The sequence below is a fragment of the Centruroides vittatus genome, unplaced genomic scaffold (genome assembly GCF_030686945.1).
Source record: "Centruroides vittatus isolate TY-2023 unplaced genomic scaffold, ASM3068694v2 contig_18, whole genome shotgun sequence".
Classification (NCBI taxonomy): Eukaryota; Metazoa; Arthropoda; class Arachnida; order Scorpiones; family Buthidae; genus Centruroides; species Centruroides vittatus.
Window position 1 is genome coordinate 3,747,040 of NW_027121101.1, and position 27,617 is coordinate 3,774,656.

The 27,617-nt window shown below is 27.6% G+C and overlaps 1 protein-coding gene across 1 annotated transcript in view; it reads right to left on the reverse strand.

Annotated features, from left to right (window-relative positions):
* The window catches only part of scat (VPS54 subunit of GARP complex scat), a 61,755-nt gene that overhangs the window by 22,625 nt on the left and 11,513 nt on the right, over positions 1-27,617 (reverse strand). The window contains exons 2-16 of the mRNA XM_067264020.1: positions 22,780-23,105; positions 19,836-19,929; positions 19,729-19,763; positions 19,481-19,609; positions 18,649-18,791; positions 18,473-18,572; positions 18,259-18,401; positions 13,363-13,492; positions 7,187-7,294; positions 6,978-7,036; positions 6,629-6,739; positions 6,450-6,557; positions 4,935-5,067; positions 4,726-4,857; positions 294-343 (exon numbers count right to left, since the gene is read on the reverse strand). Coding sequence (XP_067120121.1) covers positions 294-343; positions 4,726-4,857; positions 4,935-5,067; positions 6,450-6,557; positions 6,629-6,739; positions 6,978-7,036; positions 7,187-7,294; positions 13,363-13,492; positions 18,259-18,401; positions 18,473-18,572; positions 18,649-18,791; positions 19,481-19,609; positions 19,729-19,763; positions 19,836-19,929; positions 22,780-23,105 — 1,801 coding nt within the window. The remainder of the gene's footprint in view (positions 1-293; positions 344-4,725; positions 4,858-4,934; positions 5,068-6,449; positions 6,558-6,628; positions 6,740-6,977; positions 7,037-7,186; positions 7,295-13,362; positions 13,493-18,258; positions 18,402-18,472; positions 18,573-18,648; positions 18,792-19,480; positions 19,610-19,728; positions 19,764-19,835; positions 19,930-22,779; positions 23,106-27,617) is intronic.

Genomic DNA, 27,617 nt, shown 5'->3' on the forward strand with positions numbered 1-27,617 from the left:
TGACAGTCATGATAACAGATTACATCAATCTGGATCCACCTCTGGATGGTGGGTTGGCTTATCATCAAGGGTTAAAATAATCAAATATATAACCTTAATGAGACAATGCCTTACATACTGATAAAATCAACAATCTAATACTAAATAATTATACATTTCATACATAAAAAAGTCAATAATTTAAATTATAAAATGCTAAATATTTAACTTAAACTCATTACTTCTTTTCCTATTAATAAATTTTACCATTAACAATTACTAAATACTATAACATTAATCTATATATTACTCACTTAAGATTGGACTTCTTATCTTCGTGGAACCTCGATACAAATTTATTAGCCTAATTAAAAAATGAATTTCAGTAAAGATATGAACACACATATAAATAAATTACAAATACTTTTTTATATAACCCTATATGAATGTTGAATATGTCCATGAATATTTTAAAATAACTTTCTTTATTTGCAAACCTACATTTAAATTAATAAATAATATTAAAACAATTGAGTTTATACGTGGCTAAATGTTTATTTCTTCTAAACTGGAATTCCTAACTGTTATATTTAAAGTATTTGAACTTTTCAGGTTCAGAAGAAAGTGTGTCAATTTGATATGACTAAAACTACACTTGTGAAAACATTTCAATGAAATAAAATTGTTTTTTTCTTTTTTATATTGTCTATTAACTTTGATAAGTGTAATAAAAGTGGAAGCTTATCATTCAAATCTGAATGAAAATTTTTTTGATCCACAAAGATATGAAGGACCACCCCTAAACAGTTTAAAATTTATTTATTTTTTGTTTAAATTTTTGCTTTTAAACAAAGCACTAGCTCATTCCAATAGACTTAAATAACAATTAGTTTACCTACCATCTAACTACATCATTATTATTACAGCTAATGGATCAAGGTGTTATTGTAATATTTAAGCCTTACTATCTGCAATAAACATTCATTTATTTAGATCATTTAAATAATAATAGAAGATATTTCATCTTTGCTAGAAGTTTCCAATAAAAATATGAGAACCATTTGGAAATTTATTTTGCCTCACTATAAAATGCCTTCATAACTTTTGAGTCTGGAATTTAGGAATTTTCGAGGAGTAAACTAACATAGGCACGAGCACGACGGTAGAAGGAACATATTCAATTGGAGTTCCTCCTACAATGTCGCAGGAATTGTTATTTCATATTGTAAACTTCAAATGAAATCTCAGATTTGAATCTATGAATTCTAACAAGATTCAAGTGTGTTATATTGCATTCAGAAGAATCTCAAAATCTTGGTTGCATGAATTTAGAAAAATTAATATACATATGAAGAAGAAAATAGAAATGATCCAAGTAGAGCTCAAATGCTTTCAAAGAATTTCTCAGTATGTCAACTTGAAAAAATTTTATTTTATTAAAAATGTTCAGATATCATTATAGATGAGGAACTTTATACAAACCATAGCATTAGGGTAGACGAAATCAAGAATATGCAATTTACAGTTATAGGAATATTTATGCAGAAGAAATGAAGAAAACTATCAAATTCATTCTAAATCAATTTTTTTAATTTTACAAAATAATACAATTCTCAAAATACCTGCATTTTATATTATTACTTATTATAAATTTTGTGCTCAAATCAAAAATAATTAATTTTGGAATAATTTGGAACATATTATCATCTCTTAAATACATTTCCCCATTCAATAAGGATTAAATTGGTATAGTAATTTTTATTCATGCATTAACCACACTAATTAAGGTTGTAACTGTATACTCTTTAGTAAGAATTTATTATAAATTAAAATTATCTTTTAATGGATAACCCATCTCATGCATTGAATCATTCAGTTAAAATACAGTTTAACCCGTTTATAACGTCATCGGATGTAACGACAACCCTAATATAACGTCAAATTTTTATCGGTCCCACGATTTTACTATACTAGTTAATGTTAAAAATCCCACTTGTAACAACATAAAACCCTGTTTTATCATCATATTTGATCATTTAAATAATAATAGAAGATATTTGGTCTCCCAAATTTACAAAATTAGATTACAAATTTTATTTAACAAAAAAATACTACATGTTTAGTCCTAGGGTCAGAGTTCACTTTCCTAGAATGACTGTGGGCGGTGCTCTCTCCACCTGACTTTGGTGGGGTGAATTCGCCACTTTTAAACGACATGACGATCGGTTATTACGTACTCATTTTTAAATTACTTTATGCTAAATTGTTAAATATTCTATTGTTTTTAATATAACATATTATATCAAATAGTTTATAAAGAAATAATTGAATTCTTTTTAATTGGCATACATTAATATAACCTTTTGTTGCCTTTTGATTTGACCTTATTCTCAAAACTGGAAGTTCCACCATTATTGAAACTTAAGACAAATAGAAATTTCTTATAAAATGTAATTTTTAAAATTTTTAATTACATCAATGTAAACTTAGACATAATAATGTAAATAAAGTTTATTTAAACATGTAGTTTGCATTTTTATACATACGATAATAAATTATTACTATTGTAATAGATACAGTATACTGTATTATCATTAACAAATAATTTTATGGTAATACGTATGATGTAAAATTAGAATGGAGTTTATAATAGATTCTTAAACACACTTGGCACTTTATACGGGACTGAAATTATGACCCCACAGATAATGACACACTGTTATAACGTCAAAAAATTGCCGGTCCCATGGATGACGTTATAAATGGGTTAAACTGTACAAATGATTAAATTATGTACACAAAATATCATTCCAAGTATAATGTGATTTATTTATTCTTTACTTATACAATTTAATATGCTGATTCATTATCACTCGTATTAAAAAAGTTAGCCTTAAAATGAAGCAAGATTGACAACATTCACTTAATCACAAATATAAATGGTTTTTGTGGTTTTCCTGTATTTCTATGTGAGTTCACTTTTATTTTTTGAATTAGATTGGTGGAATAAGACAATGCAACATCTAGGCAACTTCCCACGAGCAGTTTCTAAGGGAACTCTTGTTTTAGATTTTAGACACATGAATAAAACCTGAAAAAGTTCATGTAGTCAGCCGATTGGTCAGGCACAAACCCACAAACACAGTGTTCTGTGTTATGTCCACTCTATTTTATTTTTTCATTCAGCATCAATAGTTAACAATTGCTTCCCAGGCATTGCTGTTGTAACAGAATTAATATTTCATTTTAAAATACTGACTAATTTTTGTTGTTTGTTTAAAAAACAAAAAAAAGAGAATTATTTTGTTAAAGCAGTGGCGTAGCGTAGTGGGGCGGCAGGGGCGGCACTTTAAGGGGGCGGCAAAATTTCACAATAAATAATAATAATACCTAAATAAGGGGGCGATGAAATTTTCCTCTGGCCTGGGTGGCTGACACCCACGCTATGCCACTGTGTTAAAGAACATACAAGTACTTCCAAAACAAACCATTCAATACAAAAAGTGATGTCCTGCAAAACCATTTCAAGAACTTTATGAATTTTTTATATTTAATTTTAGCACATTAAATTATTTTGTTATGGCAATGAATTAATAAAAATACCACCCACATTAGCATTAAAAGTAAATCATAAAGTTTGTAAAATATATTATTGTGAAAAGACACAGAATAATTGAAGTTGATGGTGCTGTCTCTAGCAGAGAGCAAGAGAAGTGAATGTTATCATTTTTTGCAAAACACAATTTTTTTAAAAATAATTAATTAATAAAAAGTAAGGATTAAGTCAGAATCCTAAATCATATACTTCGTAAAAAATATATAAATTGTAAAAATCTGTATGGTAGTTTATTAGATCCAAGAAGAATTACAGACTTTACTGTATTTATATATATATAATATAAAATTTTAACTAATTAATTTCCTTAGGATAACGTTATATATATATATATGACAACTAAGCCTGGATTATACTAATAATCAAATGATAGAATCAGTTTAACTACTGAACTAGAATTTTGTTCCTTTGGTAACATATTTGGTATTGCCAAAGTTGCAGGTTTCAGTCCCATTGTGGATCTATCTTTTCTTCCAGAATAGTTCTAAATAAATTTATTTCTGATATTAAGTATTATTTAATTTAATACAAGTTGGCAATGTAACCATCTAACTTGGTCCAAATTACATAATATCTTTATAATTAATTAGCCAAGTCTGGTGGTTAATCTCTTGATCATTTGGTAACTAATTTCATTTCTTTCTGGATTTTTGATTCAAAAAAAAAAAAAAAAAACTTATAAATTTTTAAATTTTCTAACATTAAAAAATATAATATTGAATAATTCCTGTAAATAAAAAAATTTCTGCTTTATAATAATAATCATCACAAGAAAAATAACGAATCAAATTTATTTACAAGAATTATGTAATAAATTTATGTTAAACTTAATATTTATGAAAATTATCTATGAAAATATTTAAAATTAAAACAAGGAATTAAAGATAAATTTCAGATTTATTATTTATTAGACATATTACTAATTAAATTATTACAAAAATTGTATTTTTATTTATTTTATTATTGAAATTTAATAACATTTCCATTTGAAAATCTCAGAAAGCAATTATAATTTATTACTTTCCATTAAGCAATAGCTTGATGAAATGAATTATTTATTTAAAATTAAATATATTTACAAATGAATAAGTTTATAAAACATATCTAAATAAGATTATTAAAAAATTTACTTGACTTTGAAGAGAAAGTCTTAGGGCAGTACTACGTCTTCCACAAATAGATTCACATTCATTAGAAAAAGCTTCTATACTCTGAGCAAGAATAAAAAACTCTGATGGGGTAAATTTCTCAAAAGAGCCATCCTATCATATTAAAAAAAATGATGATAATTAAAATTAAAAATTTTTCTTTATTATATAAAAAAAACTACTTTAAATACTTTTGCTTTGGCAGAAAGAAGCTTGGCACAACGTTCGTGAGCATGATCACATACGGCAAAAAGAAGATCTTTAAGATTAACGATGATTTTTATGTATTCACTTTCTGTTATCATTACTTCTATATCATTACCTCTAAAAATCAATTTCATCATCAATATTTTATATAATGAAATACTATAAATAATTTACTAGATATTTTGATAAAATATTAAATACATATTTTATTTATCCTAACATAGACAAGCATCCTCTACTTAACATCAATAATCTGTTCCTCAATACCAGACATTCTGCAACAAAACATTATCTGGGAGCCTATTTCCATTACTCTACACAGGAAAAATTATAATGAATTGTTAATTCAATCTTAATGTCAAACCAAAGCTTCTAACTATAGTCTTTCCCAGAATAAGAATGGGTCTGGCATTCATTAGTCTACATATGCAAGGGAAAATAGTTTTATCACTATAACACTTGGCCAGTTATTACACATTACCCTGGCATGGTAAAATAGTTCTGTGTTCATTACAAACCAGAATACATATTAAATTTCAAACTTTTCAAAATAGATATATATGATTCTAACTAATTACATTTGAAATGCTGTAATTTTCTCACATTGTTTTAGTAAAGATGTATTGAATTTTTGCAACAAATATAAAGCTCTCTTATATAAACAATGTCTAAAAGACATATTAAGAAAGACATATGTTATCTAAAGTTTGGATATTAAAAACCAAAAAATGCTTTACCAGAAATCATTAAGTAGGATGATAATTAAGCAATGAGGAATGCCTGTATTTCATAAGTAACTCATTATACATGTATATGTATTATGAAAATTAATTTTTTTTAATATATTATGAAAATATTTATAATATATAAATAATGAACAACTACAATTTTTTATACAAAATTAGAATTGCCAATGAATAAACTCAAAGAAAATATTTATATTATTGTTAATTTTGTACATATCTTTCTCCAATTTACATTAAGATTTGCCATTAAATCACATTCTAGAGACATTAAAAAGAGACATAAAAGTAATTTATAATTAAAATTATGTACTGTACAGATGGATTAAAAATTAAATGCAGTTTATTTTAGAATTATAAATCAGTAACTTTAATAAGTTATTTGTCTAAATTATAACTACAAATTTCTTCAGAAAATGTATAACAGACTATTAATTTTGTTCAATTCTCTAAATAAATGATTTTGTCTTCATTAAATTTTGAAAAGTTAACAAAATTTTTCGCTAAAAAAGTTAGCAACATTTCACAATGATTAAAAATGATGAATTTATGTCAAAATTTAAATCTTTAAAAAACATATTTGAGAATGTGAAGGATAATTTAGCTAAAATTTAGTGATACAAAACAAATTCTATTTAAAGTATTCAATTTCCTTCATGAGATCAAACTAACTGAAATCATTATACATAATAAGCCACAGTAATCATTACTCTTTCAATTAAATGCATACATAATATAATTCTAAATTATAATTACAGTGATAAAGATACATCTGTCTGAAATTCTGTAGATCCTTCCTGAGAAGATAAGTGATTATTTCCTGTTGAAATTTTAACCACATCATTTATCACTTCAATATATAAGCTAAAAATATATAAAAAAGTAATTTGATTTTATGAATTTTTTTGAAAAAATCAAATATCAATTTTTTATAAGAATGAAATACCTTTATTCGATGTAAAAGTATTATTAGATTTGAAAATACTTGTTGTAAAAGTTCTAACCATTTTTGAAATTCCAGGAAAGTTGTCTGTTCGCCTAAGCTACTAAAAATAAAAATTTTTAATTTTTATTGGATATTTGGTTACAAATAAGATTGATTAATATACTTAATCAACAATTTGAATACTTAAATTTTTCATTAAATGTATTGAAGTAAATATATATTAATGTTTATTCATTCATGTTTTTTACATTTTAATTTCAACAAACAAACAAAAAAAAATTACATCAAAATTTTAAAAGTTTAATTGTTATTACATTAAACAAATTAATAATAAATACCTTCCTGTACTTTCTTCGGAATCAAGCTCATCGAGTTTAGATATTACTTCTATAACAGTCTGTAAAAAATTGCATATTATTATTAAAATGTATTTTGAATAACTTAAAATTAAAAAATTTATTTTAAAAAAATCAATCATGTTTATTTATCTAATTATTTTTCACTTAAAGTCTGTATTCTACTATAAATTATAAATACCAATCAGGACCTGTTTAAGAATTGTTTTAACTGCTGTACATGCTTCATCTCTAAATATCTGTATAAAACTTTGACGATGAAGTCGCAACATCCCAAAAACAATTGCAATTAGTTGTTCCTATAAAAATAAAACACATCATTTACAAAATCTTAAAGAAATCTGATATAACATTACTCAAATAATTGCCATTTGTAATGCATATAAAATCAATTGTTATTAATTTATTGTATGCATTTATACTTATCTTATTGTACCAAAACCAGTGTCTTACTATCCCATCATAAATTCTAATCATATTACAGTAATACAGAGACCAAGTTATTCTGTAATCTGACTTTAAGGAATTGTAATACTCTAATCAATAATTCACTTCAATCAATGTGTTAATCAACTTTTTTTTGAATACTCTGAACTAGTTGCATGCATGGAAAATTAGAACTTCTTAAACTAAGTTTCACAAAACCTTTCACACTTTTTTTCTAGAAGTTTTAATCCATACGATAGGAGAACAAATGTTTTCAACCATTTTAAATGACCTTCTTCAGGTTCTATAACATTGGAACATCCATTGGCAAATATTCAAATGACATCATTGTTTATTACAAAGGTTTAAAAAATACCAACATGGATAAAATTGAAGTAAAATTAACAAAGATGAAAATGGATAACAGAGTTTAGTAAAATGGGTTTAACGACTTGAAACAAATAAACGACTATTGTCGATAATATAAGTGTTTACACAAATTGGTAAACTAAAATAACTAAATAAATTTAGAAAATGCTCGTAATATTGTGACAAACTCGATGAGATTAAAATGTCATATGCCATTTGAGAAGGATGCATTAACCCAATAGAAACACTAGAAATCTTTGCGAAATCCCTCAAAGAAAATTGTATTAACAGCAGAGATGCCAACTCGTTCTCCACTGCTTGGCAATCAATCCTCGATAACCCCTTAAATTAAATGGGCTAATCCATCCTTCTCAAACAGTATATGACGTTTTAATCTCATCGAGTTTGTCGCAATCTTACGAGCATTTTCTAAATTTATCTAGTTATTTTAGTTTACAAATTTATAAACACTTATCTTATCGACAATAGTCATTTACTTGTTTTAAGTCGTTAAACCCATTTTACTAAACTTTGTTATCCATTTTCATCTTTGTTAATTTTACTTCAATTTTATCCATGTCGGTATTTTTTAAACTTTTGTAATAAATGATGATGTCATAAGAAAGAAGAAACTTCTAAAAACAATGATGTCATTCAAATATTTGCCAATGGATGTTCGAATGTTATAGAACCTGAAGAAGGCCATTTAAAATGGCCAAAAACATTTGTTCTCCTATTGTCCTCCTATGGATTAAAACTGCTAGAAAAAAAGTGTGAAAGGTTTTGTGAAACTTAGTCTGAACTAGTTAGTTTGAATTCTAATTACTCCATGCAAGGCAAATTGACAGCACTGCATTTTCCTCATTCTCACTGTTTTCATTACTCCATTATCCTGTTATCCAGAACTCCATTCTTGGAAACTCCTTCCATTCTTGAAAATATCTCATTCTATCCCTCGTTAATTCCAACAAAGACTAATATTAAAGAAAGATCTTATGTCTGTATCTACCCTTATCATACAACCTTTATTTCTCTGACACTGTTCAAAATTTTTCTTGGAATATAGTTTGTTATGTTCTGTTTTGACTGTTATACTTGAGGATGATTTTACTTATTTGTCTGCAAGTGAAATCTTAATTTTCCACTTTATCGAGGTTATGTTCTTCATACCTAAAAACTTCTTCTATTTCTGTTTAGCATGTTTCTGATTTATAATAAGATTTAACATAGAAAAGCACTCCATTCCAAAGAATTTTTTCCATTTAGGCAGGTTTTACCTTACACAGTTTGTCCCGATGGTAATGAGATGATGGTCAGATGGCTGAGGTAGTTAAAGATAAGTTCATACTAAGGAAGAGAAAACAGATGGAGCAGATGGAGAGAAAAAACCCACCTGCATTATAAGTTATGGATGTGTGCACACTAGGTGAGTTGACAGATGGAAAGGATGAGAAAAAATCTGTCTTGTATTCTCAAGGAGGCAACATTTCTACCTGTCTACCTCAAACTGATCAGGTCATTAACCCAAGCTAACACTAACACTAACCCAGCTGTCAAACCTCCTGACACTCCACTTGTTAAAAGAAATTAATTTTTTAATACCAACAAAACCTTCAAAAATATACCAGAAAATATACTTTAAATATGCTATGACAAACACTTTTGATCCTAATAGGATCTGATTCAGGTCAAAATGTTCAATAGAATTAGAATGCCAAAAAAGCAAATTTAAATTTTTAAAATTGCTGGAATGATTAAATGTTAGAACAAGTATAAAAATCACATCTATGTGTTAACATTAACATTAAAAAGCTAAACTACAGTAGGCCAGTCTCATTAAACACACCTTTCACACCGATCAGATCAAAATTTTGGAAGCTCTTGAAATTTGTAAAGCTGAACTAAAGGAAAAATGTATCAATTTTAAGGAGGAGGCGAACATCTCACATGTTTGGTGGTCCTTTTTTTGACGATCCCAACAACATTAATAAGAAAAAAATCAATTAATTCCGTTAAGATTTGTAACAAATATATTTGTTAAATTTTATTTTAATTTTTAGTGTTAATGTTAACACGTAAATGTGATTTTTATACCTGTTCTAATATTTAATTGTTCCAGCAATTTTAAAAATTAAAATTTGCTCTTTTAACATTCTAATTCTATAGAACATTTTGACCTTATTAGGATCAAAAACATTTGTCATAGCATATTTATATTAAAGTATATTTGCTGGTATAACTTTGAAGGTTTTGTTGGTGTTATTTACTAATATATAACCAGCTGTGAGAAGGTTTAGAATTAGTTTTTTAGGAGCACTGTCATTTGCACTCATTTCTCTTACCATAACAGACTTGACTGTAATTTCTCTAAACTACAAAGAATTATATAATTTACAGCATCCTCTTTTACTACCACTCATTCTTCATTGACATTACATATAGCAAAAAAGAAAAAAAATCTAAATACTTTCACTCTTTTGTGCTAAATTCCACTCAATCTGCCACTGCAATGCAACCGAATGCATGCATACTAATGCAATTCTGCACACTCCATCCACTCCACTTATCACATACAACTAAGTGTAAACTTACCTAAGATGTCAGCTTAGGTAAACACCCAGGATCAAATCCAGAAAATCAACCCCAGGAATTTTTTGTGGGTTTGTGTATGTCAGGCCCCCCTTTCATTATAGGTATGGTCAAACCCATAATGGGTATGATTAAAAGTGTTTTAGTGTTCACATAATGGAAAAAGTAAAAAAAAAAAGTAATATAATTAAATTTGTATAAAAATTTGCAATGAAATTTTATATGGAATTAAACTTATTACTTTCAGGTAAAATTACATCTTCACTTTTGACTTACTCATTCTCTCTCTCTCTTTTTTTTATATTTTTTTGACAATGACATGATTTGGACCACTTTTTTTTAAATTTTGGCATATAGATCAGCCACACTTTCTCCCTTGAAACTTCAGCCACAAAACTTGATTTCACACTTTCAACCATGAAACATGATGGAATAACATTGCTCAATACTTCTTTTCTTCATATCATAACACACTCACAATTACTTTATTAAAAATTGAGACCATGTAGAACATTTTAAAATTTGAATTAAAGTTAAAAGAAAGTGTGTTGTATGTCAGTACATTTTGATTTGTCCAAATATTGCCATTTCTCAAGCTATAAAATTGTTCTCATTACTTTTAGGACAAACTGTGTGTCACTATACATTCACAATCAAGCCAGTTATCTATGAGTGACAGCATTTAATATGCTACTGGTGGTAAACAATACAATTTAATTTATTATTATATATCAATTTGGAATACTGTTGTAAAAAATGTACACTGATCAGTATGTATATGTACAGTAAGACCCTGCTTAACTCTGATTCGATATAACGCAGTCTGCTTGAAGCCTTAAAAAAAAAAGCTCAATATTTACACTGATTCAAATTATCATGGCATTTCATTCATTCATACATAATACAATTATTCCTGAACACAAACCAATGGCAATTCATCACAGTGCTGTACTTTCCATAAATCTATGTTTGTTTGGTGCAATTTTGGAAAAAATATATCATCATGGATGCCGTAGGCAATATCGACTTTGCTTGGCAAGAAATAACTGATAAATGCATGAACAGTGTGTGGAAGAAGTTATGGCTGAAGGTATCCAAGAATAGTCAATGAGAAGAGCCTATCTCTGTATCGTTAGGTTGACCAAATTGTCAACCTAATCAATACAGCAAGATTAAGAGATGTAGATGAGCACAATATTGAGGAGTTACTGCAGGTTTCTGGTGAGAGCCTTACAAAAGACGACCTTCAAGAACTGGCAGAACAAAAAAATTCATGTAAAACTGGAAATCAGTGATTCTGAAAACAAAGAACCCAAACAATTTCTCTATGGGTTTCCTTAGTAAAAGTTTGGTAATGATAACCACAATCATTGATCAAATAATAGCAAATGATCCAGATTTTGAAAGGAGTGCAAAAGCAAGATGAGGCATTTTTTGATGCAATCTCTTGCTACCGACACTTGCTTAAGGAAAGAAAAAAAAAAGCGACAAGTGAAACTACACAACTTTATCGCAAAAAACTAGAATGTCAAAAGAGCCAGGACCTACATCACAAAAAATGAACTGTACATTTCTGTTGAATAATACACAAACATTATTATGCAAATTAATACAAAAATAACTTAAAATAAAATCTGTTTATTTTTGGTGGTGTGTTCCCTTTTCCCTATTTACTCTGTGTTAAAATGACCTTGTTTAACACTGTTTCACTTAGCACTTTGTCATCTAGGAACGTATTACAGTGTTTATATATATAAAAATAGAAAATCCAAAGAAAATTACTCATATTTTGATTAAAAAGATATTAATCTATTATAAGTATTATTAAATCATTGAATACATAAAAACAATTTTTTACAAATGACCCAATAATTTTGTTATTATTTTTTTTTACATTACTCTCAATTTCCGCAGAGTGCTATTATATAAATAGAATGTTATGTATGACTGATAATAAAAAATATAAATTTTTATAAATACATGTTTTTTAAAAAATGTATTATTTAATGTGTTATAAAAATAAGCAATTTATGTAACAAATCAGATTAGGCAAAACTTTAAATATATTTCTGTTAATAAATTTTAGAAAGAAAAAAAGCATCACTAGAATGTACTTTTAAGACTATAGTTCAGGAAAGCTTATTCCAGATTAAGGTTAAAGAAATGTCAAAGATGTGACTACTTTTTATGAAGAATTTCTTTCTTGTTTTACTGGTTATGTCTTCAATTCTATCAATAACACAGCATCAAGATATATTAAGTTTATTACAGAACAACAAAATTTTGATTAAATCAAAATAAAAATTTATGACAAACATAATTTAATAATTACTAATATAAATTCTTATGTGATAAATTAATAATAAAAAGTTTAATGTAAAAATAGAAAATTATTTTATTTAGCTTAAACTAAACTATTGTCAATAAGTGCATTAGGAGTCCATAACTTTTCTCACTATACCGACTTTGGCAGCATTCTTAAGTCATGAAAGAATCATTTTTCTGATTTTGTTTCCATTAGTACAATTTCTCTGGCAAAAGCCATACAATCTGCTCACGGCTCAATAGAAGACTTCCTCAGAGTAACATAAAAGAGTATTGAAATTTGCTGACAGAGGGCCAGTTGTTTTGCAATTTAAAAAACAGTAGAAAGAATTCCTAAAAAAACAATTTTTTTATATAAAAGTGTTCCAACAAAGATGAAATAAGGATTGTAAATCATTCTGTCAGAATGCATATTAACCATTCATAGCATTTGTAGAGCTCTTCTAACAGTTAGAAAAGCTTCCCATTGAGAATATCTCTATTATTTAGAATGATAAAGTTTCAACACCAAAAAATTTTTTCATAAGTAAAAAAGTTTTGTTTTAATAAGTAATGTTTACTTGTAATCTCTAAAATTGAAATGTGGATCTATAGAAATGCTATTTCATTATTGCTTATTTTACTCTAAATAAGTAATATATTTATCAATAAATTTTACCTTTTCTATCAATTCACATGATGAATTAATGAGAGGCCTGTTTAGTTCTGATGAAATGTATCGTATAAAATCATTTTGCAACATTTTATCAATAACTTTTTCAATTTCAGCTAATTGAGAACCTAAATGTCTAAATACAAAATACAATAATAATAAATAAATGTAAGCACTAAGGTGATAAAAAATAATAATAATCTTATGATGATAGAAAGTTAGTAAACTATCAGATTAAACTGAAACAAATAAATATAATATTAATTTCTTTGTTATATTCACGCAAATTTTAAAATATGCCTCAGATATCAATAGTATAACTAATATAATAATTTCTTTTCAGATTTAATAATCTGACTCTGTTCATAGTCCATTTCAATTACCTAAAAGAGAGAAGCAATCTTATCTGCTTTTAATGTAAAATTTTTATCCAAGTTACTAACTGAATTTCAAATAATTTAAACTATTGTAACTTTATCAATTTGATATTCTTTCTATCATTAATAAATTGTTTTTTATCTAGGTATAGCACGTACGTAGTCTCTATCATAACAGACTAAAGTTAAAGCACAACTTCTAAAAAGTTATTATTATATTTGTGTGCTGTTAATCTACATAATTTAGATTTAAAAAGCACTTGACTATGTGGCATGTATTTAATTTTGCTGCTTTCTGTATTGTAATGTAATATCATTATTAAAATCTAGTGTTTCTAGAGGCTTGTGTAATTAAGTGATATGACATTTGTGAATGAGTATATGAATAACAAATGCCTTATGTATATATGAACAGGTTCTGTATTTTTTTAATTTTTGATGTAGAACTAAATCAGATTGTAGTCTTCTTGAAAAATAATAATAATATAATATCATCAGAGACAAATTTCTCCATCAAATGTTAATTTGTAAATAAAATTAATAATTAATATAAAATGATTTAAGAATATTTTTCATTATGTTCTATAGAAACTAGCAAAGATTTATTTAGTTCTGAAAAAATATATTATACAGTAGGACTCCATCATAGTCAGACTCATCATACAGTTTCAGATTTATGCTATTGACAAACCAGGGGGAGAAAAATACATAAAATAAAAATTCTTTATTGCATAGTAAATCCACACCACTTTTAAGGTGTGTAAAGTCATGTGGCATTTTGCTCATTAGCATTCTGAGAAAGTGTTACCGTGACTGATTTCTTTGTTTTGTACTAAACAGTGGATTCTGTATCAATATTTATTTGGCCTGCTGCCAAATGACAGAAAATTTCCTCAATGTAGATAGTTTCTGCAGAGAAAAAATGCAGATATTGAGGAATTGGCAAATATCCATATTTCCAGAAATGTTATAAAAAAGACAGGGAAAACTCTGAATCTTTTTAAATTTTTACTACAAATATGCTATACAGTATATTCATATCCTTGAACAGGGTACTATAGAGAACATCTCTTGGCAGTAATGTTGTTCAGAGTTCTTTCTGTACAAAATTAAAAATCTATATAAATAAAAATGTAAATGTTCGTTTGTTCAAAATCTTAAATCTCAAAGTTCTTAAACGATTGCTTTGAAATTTTGACACAACATTTCCTTTGAATACGTGCATGTTTTTATATTATATAGATGTCAAAATCCCCCCGTGGGGGGACAGGATTAAAGCTAGCCGTGAAGAACTCAGCTTCTATTATACCATTTTAGATGCGGTTTTTTGCATTTTAATAGGGTACGTCAAGAGAATGTACACTAAGAAGGAATTCTTTGAAATTCCCCCCACGGGGAGTGTTATACACTTATAATAGGTAAATTTTGAGCCACAGCAATGCGTGGCTGGGTACAGCTAGTATATTAATATATTTAATAATATGTTTTAAATTTTATTTTACAATAATAACTGCTATATCCTAGGAGACCTAGCCTAAATATTAGCTGATCAAAAATGCAATAAATCATTGTACAAATAGCTTTTCTCTGATTTTTGTAATATTAGTATATTTTCATAATATTTGTGTACACTATATCATCTCTTGCAGCACACCATTTGAGAATCATTGGTCTAGTCTGTGCATTCAAAGTCTCAATTTATTGCATTACATCACTGCATAAAGCAATCAATTTTAAACATACACTCATACTCCTCATTTCATACAAAACAGTGACCAGTGATTGAATTTTTAGCATTGGAAAGTTGCACACCTATCAGATTTCACAGAAATTCATAATTGAAGTATTGTAAAACCTAGCAAGCACTCAAGAAATATTAGGTAAACCAGAAAGTAATGTCGTTTTTGCACATGTCAATACTTGTTTATCATTTATCAACTCATTGTGTACTTCAAAGCCATGCGAAAGACATTTTAAGGTTAAAGTGACTTGTTTACTTGTAAATAATTAAATCTTAAAATTTTTTTTGCAATTTTGGGTGAAATGGCCAGCCAAATACCAGAAGAGGTACATATCTGGCATTGTATGCTTTTTGAGTTTCACAAGAGTAGTAACACAACTGTTGCTACCAAAAACATTTGTGATGTTTATCCAAGTGCATTAGACATTCATAAATGCCAAAGCTGGTTTTCTACATTCAGATCCGGTAATTTTGATCTTTCTGACTTGTATCGATCAGGAAGATCAACAACTTTAGACAATGATGTGTTAGGGGCGGAAGTGGAAGCAAATCCATATCAGACAATCAAGGAACTGTCAAACACTCTTAACCAACCTTGCTCGACCATCCAAGAACATTTACAGCAGATTGGTAAAGTATGCAGAGCAGGTGTTTGGTCCTGCATAATCTGTCCGAAGAAAACAAAGCTAACCGATCCACCACATGCAACTTATTGCTTCAACGGCACAATACAGAAGCATTTTTTGATCGCTTGATCACTGGAGATGAAAAATGGGTTCTCTATGATAATCCAAAATGGAAAAGGCAGTGGCTCTCTCCAAATGAATCACCACGAAGTACTGCTAAGCCAGATTTATATCCCAAAAAGGCGCTTTTGTGTGTTTGGTGGAGTATTCGTGGAATCGTTCATTTTGAAGTGCTAAACCTGGAAAAACTGTGAATGCAGACCTTTACTGTGAACAATTGGATCAAGTAAATCAATCTTTAATTGAAAAGTTTCCAATGATTGTCAACAGAAAAGGCGTTAGTCTCCAACATGATAATGCAAGACCACACTGTGCAAGACGAACTCTGGAAAAAATTAATGAATTGGGGTGGGAGGTATTGCCTCACCCACCATACTCGCCTCACACTGCACCATTGGATTTCCATTTATTCTGATCGCTACAACACTTTCTATGTGACAAAAAATTTGAAAATTTGGATGATATTCGAAATGCCATCTCCAGATATTTTGCTCAAAAACCAATTGATTTTTATCGATCTGGCATTGAAAATTTGCAAACAAGATGGCAAAAGGTTGTTGATAATGAGGGTGATTACATCATTGATTAAAAATAAAAACAAGTTAAAAATTTATTTGTTTGATTTTAATGTAAAAAAACAACATTACTTTCCGGTCGCCCTAATATGTTTACAGAGAAGGGCCAGAAAGAATCATCTTTTTCTTGCCCTATAATAACTCAAGATTGCAGTAAGAAAACTATGAAGATAATTAGTTAAGATAATTGTTTTGCAAACAATGATGGTCTTAGAAACCTGAAATTACAGGTTATTCTGCACCTTCCTTAGAGCCCAAATCTGGTACCATCAAATTTCTAGAGGTTCCCAAAATTAAAACGAGTGTTGAACAGCAAAGCTTTTTAACAATGCCAAAGATCAAGTTGCTGTACAATAGCAGATCATGGAAAATTCAGGAAATTTTTACATGCATGCTGTATAAAAATAAATTGAGAATTTAGTAAAATCTATCATTCTAAGTAATGATTACATTGAAAAAATATATATATATGTATGATTAAGATAAGTGATTTTTACTACTTTCTACAACTGGGTCACATTATTTGCTCTCTTTTCAAACTAATTTTATAAAAATCAAGACCTTATTTATCAATTTATCTTAATATATTTCAGTATCTGAGTTTAAAAAAGAATATCTTACACATAAAAATTAAATGTTTATTTTCATATAATTAATTTAAACAATTTATTCATACTTGCAAGTTCTACCAAACAAATTATTCCATATTTAATATGTTATTTCTGTATAACATTTTATATAACATTATTAAAAAAAACTATCTGAATGCATTTAAAGGAAAAATGATATATAAGTACATACCATATTTACTCGCATATAAGACAAGGTTTTTATTCATTTTTTACTGCTTCGAAAATCTAGGTTGTCCTATACGTGCGAGCAAAGGATTCTTTGCATTTTTGCAATAATTTCTGTGAACCATGTATACTTCATGCTGTCATTATAGGTCTACAGTATATTTAGCATAAGATGGCACCTACTGTAAACAAATTAAGACACACTTTCCTTTGTTTATTGGTTTAATCCTACGTCCATTAATTAAAAATCACGTTGCATCTCATTCGTTCGCAGAAAATAGTTTCTAGTTATTTATAAAAATATTAATGAAATACAGGTCACTTAGCAATGATTATAAATATAGTTATTTTTAATGAATATTAGCACATTCTGAATCATTAAAAACAAACTTTTTCTGGTCATGCACATTATAATGTTTTGGTTTTGTTTTCCATTTATCAGGTATTAAGGCAAACATGGTTGTTTGCCTTAATATGTGCATTTAATAATATTTTATTTGTGATTAAACGAAATAAAATTAGAATTGTATTAATAAATCTAATTTTCTTTATTTTGATCTCTAAGGTCACACCTCATCCTATATGCAAGATTGTCTTATATCTGAGTAAATATGGTAATTTAAAAAAGATTTTTTTTAATTGAAATTTTTAAATTTAAAACTTTACCGAAAACTATGAATTCCTGCAAGTTCTTGTGAAAGTACTTCTTGTGTTGTATAAATAAGGTCTAATGCACCTACAAATTCTGAGGTAGAGAGTAACAGTTGTATAGTTGGTTGAGTCTGATGAACTGTTGCCATTAATTTAATCTATAAAATTTAAAACTTGTAATACATTTTATCAAATGAATAGTAAATATCTGAAAGTCAAATATTTTTACTTTGTTATATACTTGCAAATAGTTTGCATGTCGTCTTTTCAATAGTAAAACTTGTAATGGTGTTTGAACTAAAACTTCATCTATTTTGTGTATCCTGTGCCTGAAATATTTAAATGACCCACATAAATTTTTAATATAAATATTTGCCAATTGCACAATATTCATATTCAACTAACCTTAAATCAGCAACAGCTTTAATTACATTAGATAACTGGTCCATTAAGGCATCATGTGATGTCATTGCATGAAAAAATGCTTCTGATCGCATAGATATCTGTCTGGCTATTTGAACTTCCACAATATCTAAATAGTGACTTAACTGTAATTAATAAATAATTTTTCTTCATTATTTATATCATTAAATTATCAAAATTAAATTAAATATAAATAATTCTTGTAAAATTCCATTATTTGTAATGTCAAACATAAAAAACTGGCACACATAAACTGGAACTATATACTAAACCAACAAAATTCACACCTAAATGCTAATTCCAGCAGTAAACGAACAAGTAACTTTAATGCTCAAACATTTTCAGAGGTCTTTCAGCTGTCTTTCAGAGGCCCTCATCAGGAAAAATGCAAAAAACAGAAAAAACAGTTCTATCTTTTCAAAAGCTAACGAACATTACAAAAGCTAAAACTAGTAACTTTAATGCTCGAAAACGTTCGAGCATTAGAGTTACTTGTTCATTTACTGCTGGAATTAGCATTTAGGTGTGAATTTTGTTGATTTGTAATGTCTTTAAGAAAAGTATATAACTTTTCATAAAGTTACATACTTTTCAAAAATACTTTATAAAGTATGTAATTTTACTTGTATTTGTGATGTTTCAATAATGACAGTTTATATAAATAAATTTTACATAATATTAAATATTTCCTAAAGCCATATAATATTCATTCATCATATAAAATGTAAATATTTTTTTTCTTAATTTACTTTTAAAATTATAACATTTTCAAATTTAAAATCTTCATTTCAATTGATTTATATTAATAAATTACCTTTTCTTGTAATAATTTTGCAGACTGATGTGCGAAAGTATTTTGCTGTGCTGGATATAATTGAGACCAAGGGAGAACAGCTCGAAATGTTTCAGGATTTTCTAAACTAAAGTCCGGTTGCAAAAATATCTGTCAATATTATTGCAGACGTTAAAAATATATTGAATTTATTCCATTTCAAAAGTATTAATTTTATACAAATTTTATACTATTGGAATAGTTCTGTTTAAAATTAGAAAAGTTTATACCTTTGGCACACTTTCTATGCTTGGAAGATTTTTATCTATAAAAGAAGTAATAAATAAAATTATTTTGAATAATTTTATTTACATCGATATTGAACAGAAAAACACACCAAACCAACGTGCTGCACTAAGAGGAATAATTGATCCATCTCCAATATGGAATGTAGGAATATTAACTTTTCTTTTAACCAATTTCTTTAATCTCTAAATGAGTAAAAAATAATATACATTATTACATATGTTACCGGCAAAACCCGATTTTATGCCAAACTAGTTTAGAATTATTATTCAAGTATATTAATGGTTAAATATATTAATATACTTGAATTATTATTTTATTTACTTAAACTATTATTTTAACTATTAATATATTAATAGTTAAAATAAAATTAAAAGGCAATCAATTAGATGAGTCAATATTTATTCAAACATATTCTACTTAATTATAAAAAACGGGGTTGATGTTACCCTAGATATCGAAGGTGGCAGCTCGTCTCCAGCAATCAGAAGACAGGGAACAGTGGGGACGCCCATTCTAACCTAACCTAACCTATTCTAATAAATTACCATAATTATTAGCAACCAAATTATTAGAATAGGTTAGGTTAGGTTAGAATGTGCGTCCCTACTGTTCCCTGTCTTCTGATCGCTGGAATTGGAGACAAGCCTCCATCTTCGATACCTAGAGTAACATTAACCAAAAACGGTATTGATTAGAAGTCACACAACACTTGTACAAAACTATAAAATAAAAATAAGCTAATCAGTACTTATCAGTTTGTATTTTTTTTTATCAAACCATGCACTTTAATTAACTTTCGAAAATATTTTCAAAAATTCAAACGAAATAATAAAAATAACTTTTAAAATCAAACTAAAATTAAAAATGAACTTATTTGTGTTTTATGATGAACTTAAATTAACCATTAATATACTTGAATAATAATTCTAAACTAGTTTGGCCTGACATGCTTATGCCAAACTAGTTTGGAATAAGCATGTCAGGCAAAATCGGGTTTTGCTGGTAACACATATACACACACAAAATACTGTCTTCCAAAAAATATGTTTAAAAATTAAATATAAATATGTAAAGAAATAAATTTATCAGACAAAACTTTCATAGTAGTTTGTACTATTATATTGATATATAAAGTTTAGACATCACCTGTATAATTTCTCTTGTTAATTTTAAATCTAAAAGACATTCCTTAAAATAAAAAGCTATGGAAAACAATAAAATAAGTATTTTTAAAACTAAATCTCATTGGGCTGCAATTTGAGAAAATTGTAGACATATAAATTCCCACTCTCATTTGCTTGCCTGTCCTTCCTCAATCTCAAGAACGGTGTTAGATAGGTGAAAGTCAAGACCAGATATGGAAAGCTTAGGGGCAGGAGGCTTGATTCACTATATACAGTGGGTGATCAGTTAACGAACAAATTGGATAATGAACACTTTTGCAAAAGATTTTTATGTTTGGACAACGAACCCATGTTCAAATAACGAACACCTCACAGAACAAACAAGAAGAAGCAACGTAAAATAATGAATACGGATTGATCTTCCCTTGTCTTTGGGCAACAATTTGAAACTTTTTGAAGCATGGGAGACATCGACATCAACAGTCAACCTGGTATATACTGATCAAATAGTATTCCTCCAAACTTTGAAACTCTTCCTTGTAATTCCAGCCTTTTATTTTTCTGACAGAAACAATTCTTTTATAGTATTTGCGAGACTGCCAGGTGGGCACTCGTTAAGTTTTGTGTTGGTTTTTATTTTCAAAAAGTGAGAGTATAATAGCAAAGGTAGAGAGTGGACAGATGATGTCTGATGTTGCTGGGCAGTATGGCTTGAACAGGTCTACAGTAGGCACAGTTCAACGTTATCTAAGAAAGATACAGTATAATCAAAAAGACTCAAGCAGCTAAAGGAATAACAAAAATCACATCTCGGAAATAAAGAACATTGAAGAACTCATCATAATGGAACCTGAAATAGATCTGACAGAAGAACACCAAGAAACTCGGCAAGATACGTTTTCTTCTGAAAAAGAGAATTAATGCCAATATCTGCTATTAAACATCTTTTGAAGAAGTGGGAGGATGTCAGAACAGTCTTAGAATGGCATCCAATCCAGGGTGAGGTTAAGAGGCTTGGGGATATCTACAATTACAATGCTATTAATTACTTCTGGAAAATCCTGAAGAGAGAAAAACAATCGACATTAGACAGATTCTTTAACCCCCACAAACAAAAAAAACATGACTAATAAAAATGCAAGACTGTGTATATATGTATTTTTATTATTACATATAAATAAACGTAGTAAGAAAGTATATATTTTTTTAGTTTTTTGGGGTCTCCAGAATGAATTAATCAAATTCCCATACAAACCTATGGTAAATTGATAATCGGTTAACGAACAATTTGGATAGCGAACGAAGTCTTGGAACAGATTATGTTCATTAACCAATCACCCACTGTACAAACCTTCGGTTTGGACTGAAAGTCATATTATTTCAATTCAAAAATTTTTCCCAGAATAGAGTTACATAGCTGACCAGCAAAATTCTGTTGTTATCAGGAAATGTATGATGTACAGGGGCAAGAAACTACTAATAGAAGATTGAGAGCATATATTTTAAATTAAATAAAGTAAAAATTGCAGCCTGGCATTATGACAACGTCACAATAATTTTTTTCTCGTTTTTAGATCATTTGTATGAAAAAAGTTTTTAAAAATGGAATGACTTTAAAATAAACTTTACTTATCACAATTTTATATAATTTCTAAAACATTTTACTACATATCTAAATCATAATGAAATTTAATTGCAAAATGAGTTAAAATTTATTATAATTTTTTTTACTTCATAACTTTAAATTTCAATTAACATGTAGTAAAAGTAAACATTAATTAATCTTTGAAATCACATTTCGGCTACAGAAATTCAAGTAAAGCTTTTAAATTTTCTGTGGCATTGTTTTTAAAACTGTTCAATTATATATTTTTAAAAACAAAAACTACAATCAATTTTATTACTTACTTTTGATGTATTTTTCAAATAATGTTCAAAATGGGCCCTTGTTACTTCAGGTATATGAGAACAATAAGATATTGTTTGTACATCCACAAAAGAATCTCCCCAAGTTTTAGTGAAAAAGTCAAATTCTCTTTTGACACGACGAGGATCATTTAACACGGCCGGTAGATTTTGTGAACTATCAAAAACAGTCCATTTAAATTGATCTGCTATTAAATTAGGCTGATAAATTGGATCCAGTAACTGGCTTCCACTTTTTGATTCCAATAGTCTTTTTTCATTTAAGTTAATTTTATATTCTGTCTTTGAGCTATTTTCTGTCTTTATTTCTAAAAATAAAAGAAAATAATACTAATGATAAAATGCATAACTATTTAATTTTTAATAAATATATAATTAAACTAGCCTAAAGATTATTAGAATCAGCTCATTAAATACCAGACTATTTTTCAGCTACATTTTAGCTATCAGCTAATTATCAAAACTTAGTAATTTGGACTAAAAGTAGATGGTTATGCTTTCATCTTGCAATAATTTTAGTAATTATATTAAATTTATTTCTAAATTTAATCATTTAGAATATTCTAGATGAAAAGATTGATCCAGCGTGCAACTCAGACCTGCATCTTCTGCTTGTTCTGTAGATGAATTATTAGTAATGTTACTGGACTTCTGATATCTCTAAATTAATAGGTCTGAAAGCAAAAGTTGAACAGATTCAGATAGCATAATTGATAATGAATCTGATAGTAAACAAAGACTAGAGTTCAAATCCCATTCTAGATCAATCTTTTCTTCCAAAATTCTAAATTATTAAAGATTTATTTCTAAAATTAATATAATTACTCAAATTACATGGCAACATAACCACTTATCTTTAATCCAAATTATTACATTTCCATAATTAATTGATTATTTTTGGAAAAGCTGGATAACTTATTAAAAGCTGCATTAATTTTGGATTTGACATCCAAAATTAATGGATGTCAAATCCAAAATTAATCCAGCTTTTAATAAGTTAATGTTAATTTTTAATCTTTCTATTTTGTAAAAAATACAAAACTAATAATTATCAGTACAGAATTTAAGTAATAATTAAGTATAATATTTTTTGTGTAAATCAAAATACCATACAAACATTATTAGTTATGAGGTTTGTATGGTATGAAATGTTTGTATGGTTTTTAAGGATAAAATTAAACTGTACACCAAAAGTTACAAAGCATTTTTATTCAGGAAAGTACACACCAACACAATCAATGTTTTTTTCCTGCAACAAGATTCAAATTTGTCTTAAAGTATCTTTATAACTTTTAATTTTATCCTTAAAAACCGCATAAACCTTTTTGGTTACATGATATAATCAGAACAATTAAGAAATTTGTTTTTATAAAGTACTTCTCTGAATAGTTGTTCTCTTATGTTATAAATGCAATTTCTAGAAACAACATAATAGGAGACTTTACTATAAAAATTTATTATTCAGTTATCATACAAGACTTTTCAATGCAGCTATTCTAAATTATATTAATGTTATTAATAATTCAAAAAACTCATTCTTATCAAATTTTAATTTAAAATTCTGAAGATTTCTTTTTAGGATATAAAAACTAAAACAAGAAATCATATTTCCATTATGATGGGTTCATGTAACATACAACATTTTACAACAGAGCAATCATTACAAAAAATACAAATTAGTTTAAAAATTATTACCATATTTTCTCAAATCTAAGACACTTTTTTTTTTTATCCATTTTTACTTGTCCAAAGCAGAGATGCATCTTAGGATCAATGGCATTTGCATTTACACCCAAATCAATAATCATTGCATGCAAATCACACGATGCATTATATTCAACATACATTTTGACTATACTATTCAACAGTCACATCAGTTAAAATAAGCTTTACTAATGAGCATTTAATTTAAACTATTTTTCAGATGATATTATGATTCAGCATTAAGACAAAAAGTTATTGTGCAAAAGAGTATAGAAATACAGCTATCAAACACATGTATTTTATGAAATTTGTATTGTCTTCCTAACTTAAAAATTTTCCCATGTAAAAAAAAAAACATCTTAAAATTGAGGAAATACAATACAGTGGTGCCTCATATAACGTACTTAATCTGTTCCAGGTGCACGTCCGTTAAGTGAAACGTCTGTTATACGAAACGCATTTTCCCATAGAAATGCATGTTAAAACATCTAATTCGTTCTGCAGCATAAAATAACCGTACTGTATCACAAAAAAAATGAACATGGGGTGCGTTCTTTTATTCCTCCGCGTAACTCTGCGCAAGCGACATCTGTTTAAAAGTTCCTGAGGAACGCATTCCTAAATTCCGGTGGAAGTGTGCGCCGTCGAACGACAAAAATGGCCGCTTGTAGCAGTAGTTTACAATGGAAAACAACACGGCGTCCTCCATGGCTCAGATAGTTTCGTTTCCGGGTCCATAATGTGGTTTTATGAATGAAAATTTAGAAATTGTGAAAGCGCGAGTTAGCGCACGCAGTGATGTAAGTGTCTTTACGAATTTTTTTCGAATGGTAGCCGGCGTTCTAATTTTTTTCGTGGCTATTTTGAATGCTCTTTCAACAAAGAATCCATTTTATGGTTAAATTTTACAATTGGAACCCTTCTTTTGCCTTTAAAAGCTCATATTTTAGAATTATAGATTCTTCTATCACGATACTATCGAAAGTGTGGGCGCTGCCATCTTTCTTTCTTTCACCATTGTTCCTAAATGCCTACAAACAGCAGCGCACTCTCGTAGTAGCGGAGACACAGAGAGACCGCTATTAAAGAACGCACCCATGGAGTAGTCACCAATTATGCCGGAAAGTCCGTTGTTCGCAGCCAGTCCGTTGCTCGAGTCATGTAACGGCCAAACAGAAAGTCCGTTGTTCGCAGCGTACGTTATATGAGGCACCACTGTACTACTTGGTTTATAAGAAATTAATTTATTTTTTTATCAGTTTTACTTTGTCAACTCAAACAAATTTATTATTAGTTTAAAAAATAACTTCTGAATAATTTTTAAATTTAAAAAACTGTCTTAAAAACCCACTTCTATGTTTATTACAAAAACATATTTACAATGAAAGGATTGATTATTTATAACAGAATTATATAAACCAAATTTTAACAAAAGGCTAGAATATATACTGAATATTTGATTAAACCTTCAATTTAAAGGTTTACTGAAAAATTTATTTAGATATAAATAATTTTGAATATATACAATAATTATCGGTTACAAAATGAATGGTCAAAAAAGAAATATTTGAATAAAATGTTTCAAAAATTGCAAGTTTACAATTGGATTTTAAGATAAATTCTATTTAAATTAGAAATAAATTTATTGAATTAGTTTAGGGAATTTAATAAATCTTTACTAGAATATTTAACTGTATTAGTTTATCATTCTATATTGTATTATATAATAATACAGTAGAGTCCCGCTAGTCCGAACACTGCTTATCCGAATGTCCACCTAATCCAAACATGTTTCAGTTGGTGGAGAGGAAATTTTTTAGCTTGCAAAATATATGTTTTTTGTATTTTCCAGTTGAATTTAAATGGTATTAATGGTACAAGAAGTTTTACAATTCCACAACAAAAAAAAATTGTATTTTATTGTAGTACTGTATGAATACTGTACAAAATTAACAAATCAGTGTTTCACATGGCCTGTTAAAACAGCAGATCTATACTGTACTTACACACAAAAACAGAAACAAAAGTCATCGATAGTGTTGGATCTATATAAACCAGACCTGTTTTACTGCTTGCTTCTGCATTATTTCAATTATTTGGCTAATCCAAAATCTGCTAATCCAAACAGGGCTTGATCCCAATTAGTTCAGACTAGTGGTACTCTACTGTAAATGATAAAAGTAGAATGATAAAATATTATATTTAATAGTTGGAAATTTTCAAAAGACAATTTTATTGTGTTAAAGAATATAATTAAAGAGGAAACAATAACATCAAAAGTTTAAATTATTTTCAAAGTAGTAACAACCTTTGTATATTAATGACATTGATCTTCATAAAATTCAAGAAGTAAATTTTGTATTCAAAAAATTTATTTCTCATATTCGATGCTGTGCGATAAATATTAGATTATATTTTTAAATGTTTAAACATTTAAAGTATGATCTGATATTTAATACATTATTGAAAACTTATCTTTGTCTTATAATTTAAAAAAAGCAAATTTATTTATCATCTTGCATAGAAGAGCAAAACAACCTCTGTCAAAATAACAAATCCAAAAAATATATCTATAAAATCAACAAAGAAAAATAAAAATAAATAGCTAAAAGGAATATAAAAAAATTATGAAATGTATTTTTAAATTGTTTAAAATAAATGTATAAAAGAATATTTATTATTAACCGAATAGTCTATAATAAAAGTAACCATTAAATAATAAAGAGCAAAGACAAAAAGCTAAGTTTGTTTTGAAAATTAAAAAATTATTTTTCAATCTTATAAACTCAAATTAAAGCAAAACTGAGATAGTCCAAAAATTATATTTTGGAGATATATTAAGAAGATTAAAATGAACAATATTTTGTCTAATGAATTGGGGGGAAAAATAGAGAGAGATGCCAAAGATAACAATTTATCAAATATTAAAGTAGATTTTCATCCAGATGCTTTTGGATTTGAATTACAGAGCACCAATTTTTGCTGAAAATATAACTATTTAAGTCTTTATTTAATTGAGAATAGATTAATTTATTAATGTACATTTATAAGAAGAAATGAAGATCATGTATTCATTAAGAAAAAGTATTCCAAATATCTTTAGGTAAAAAATCAAA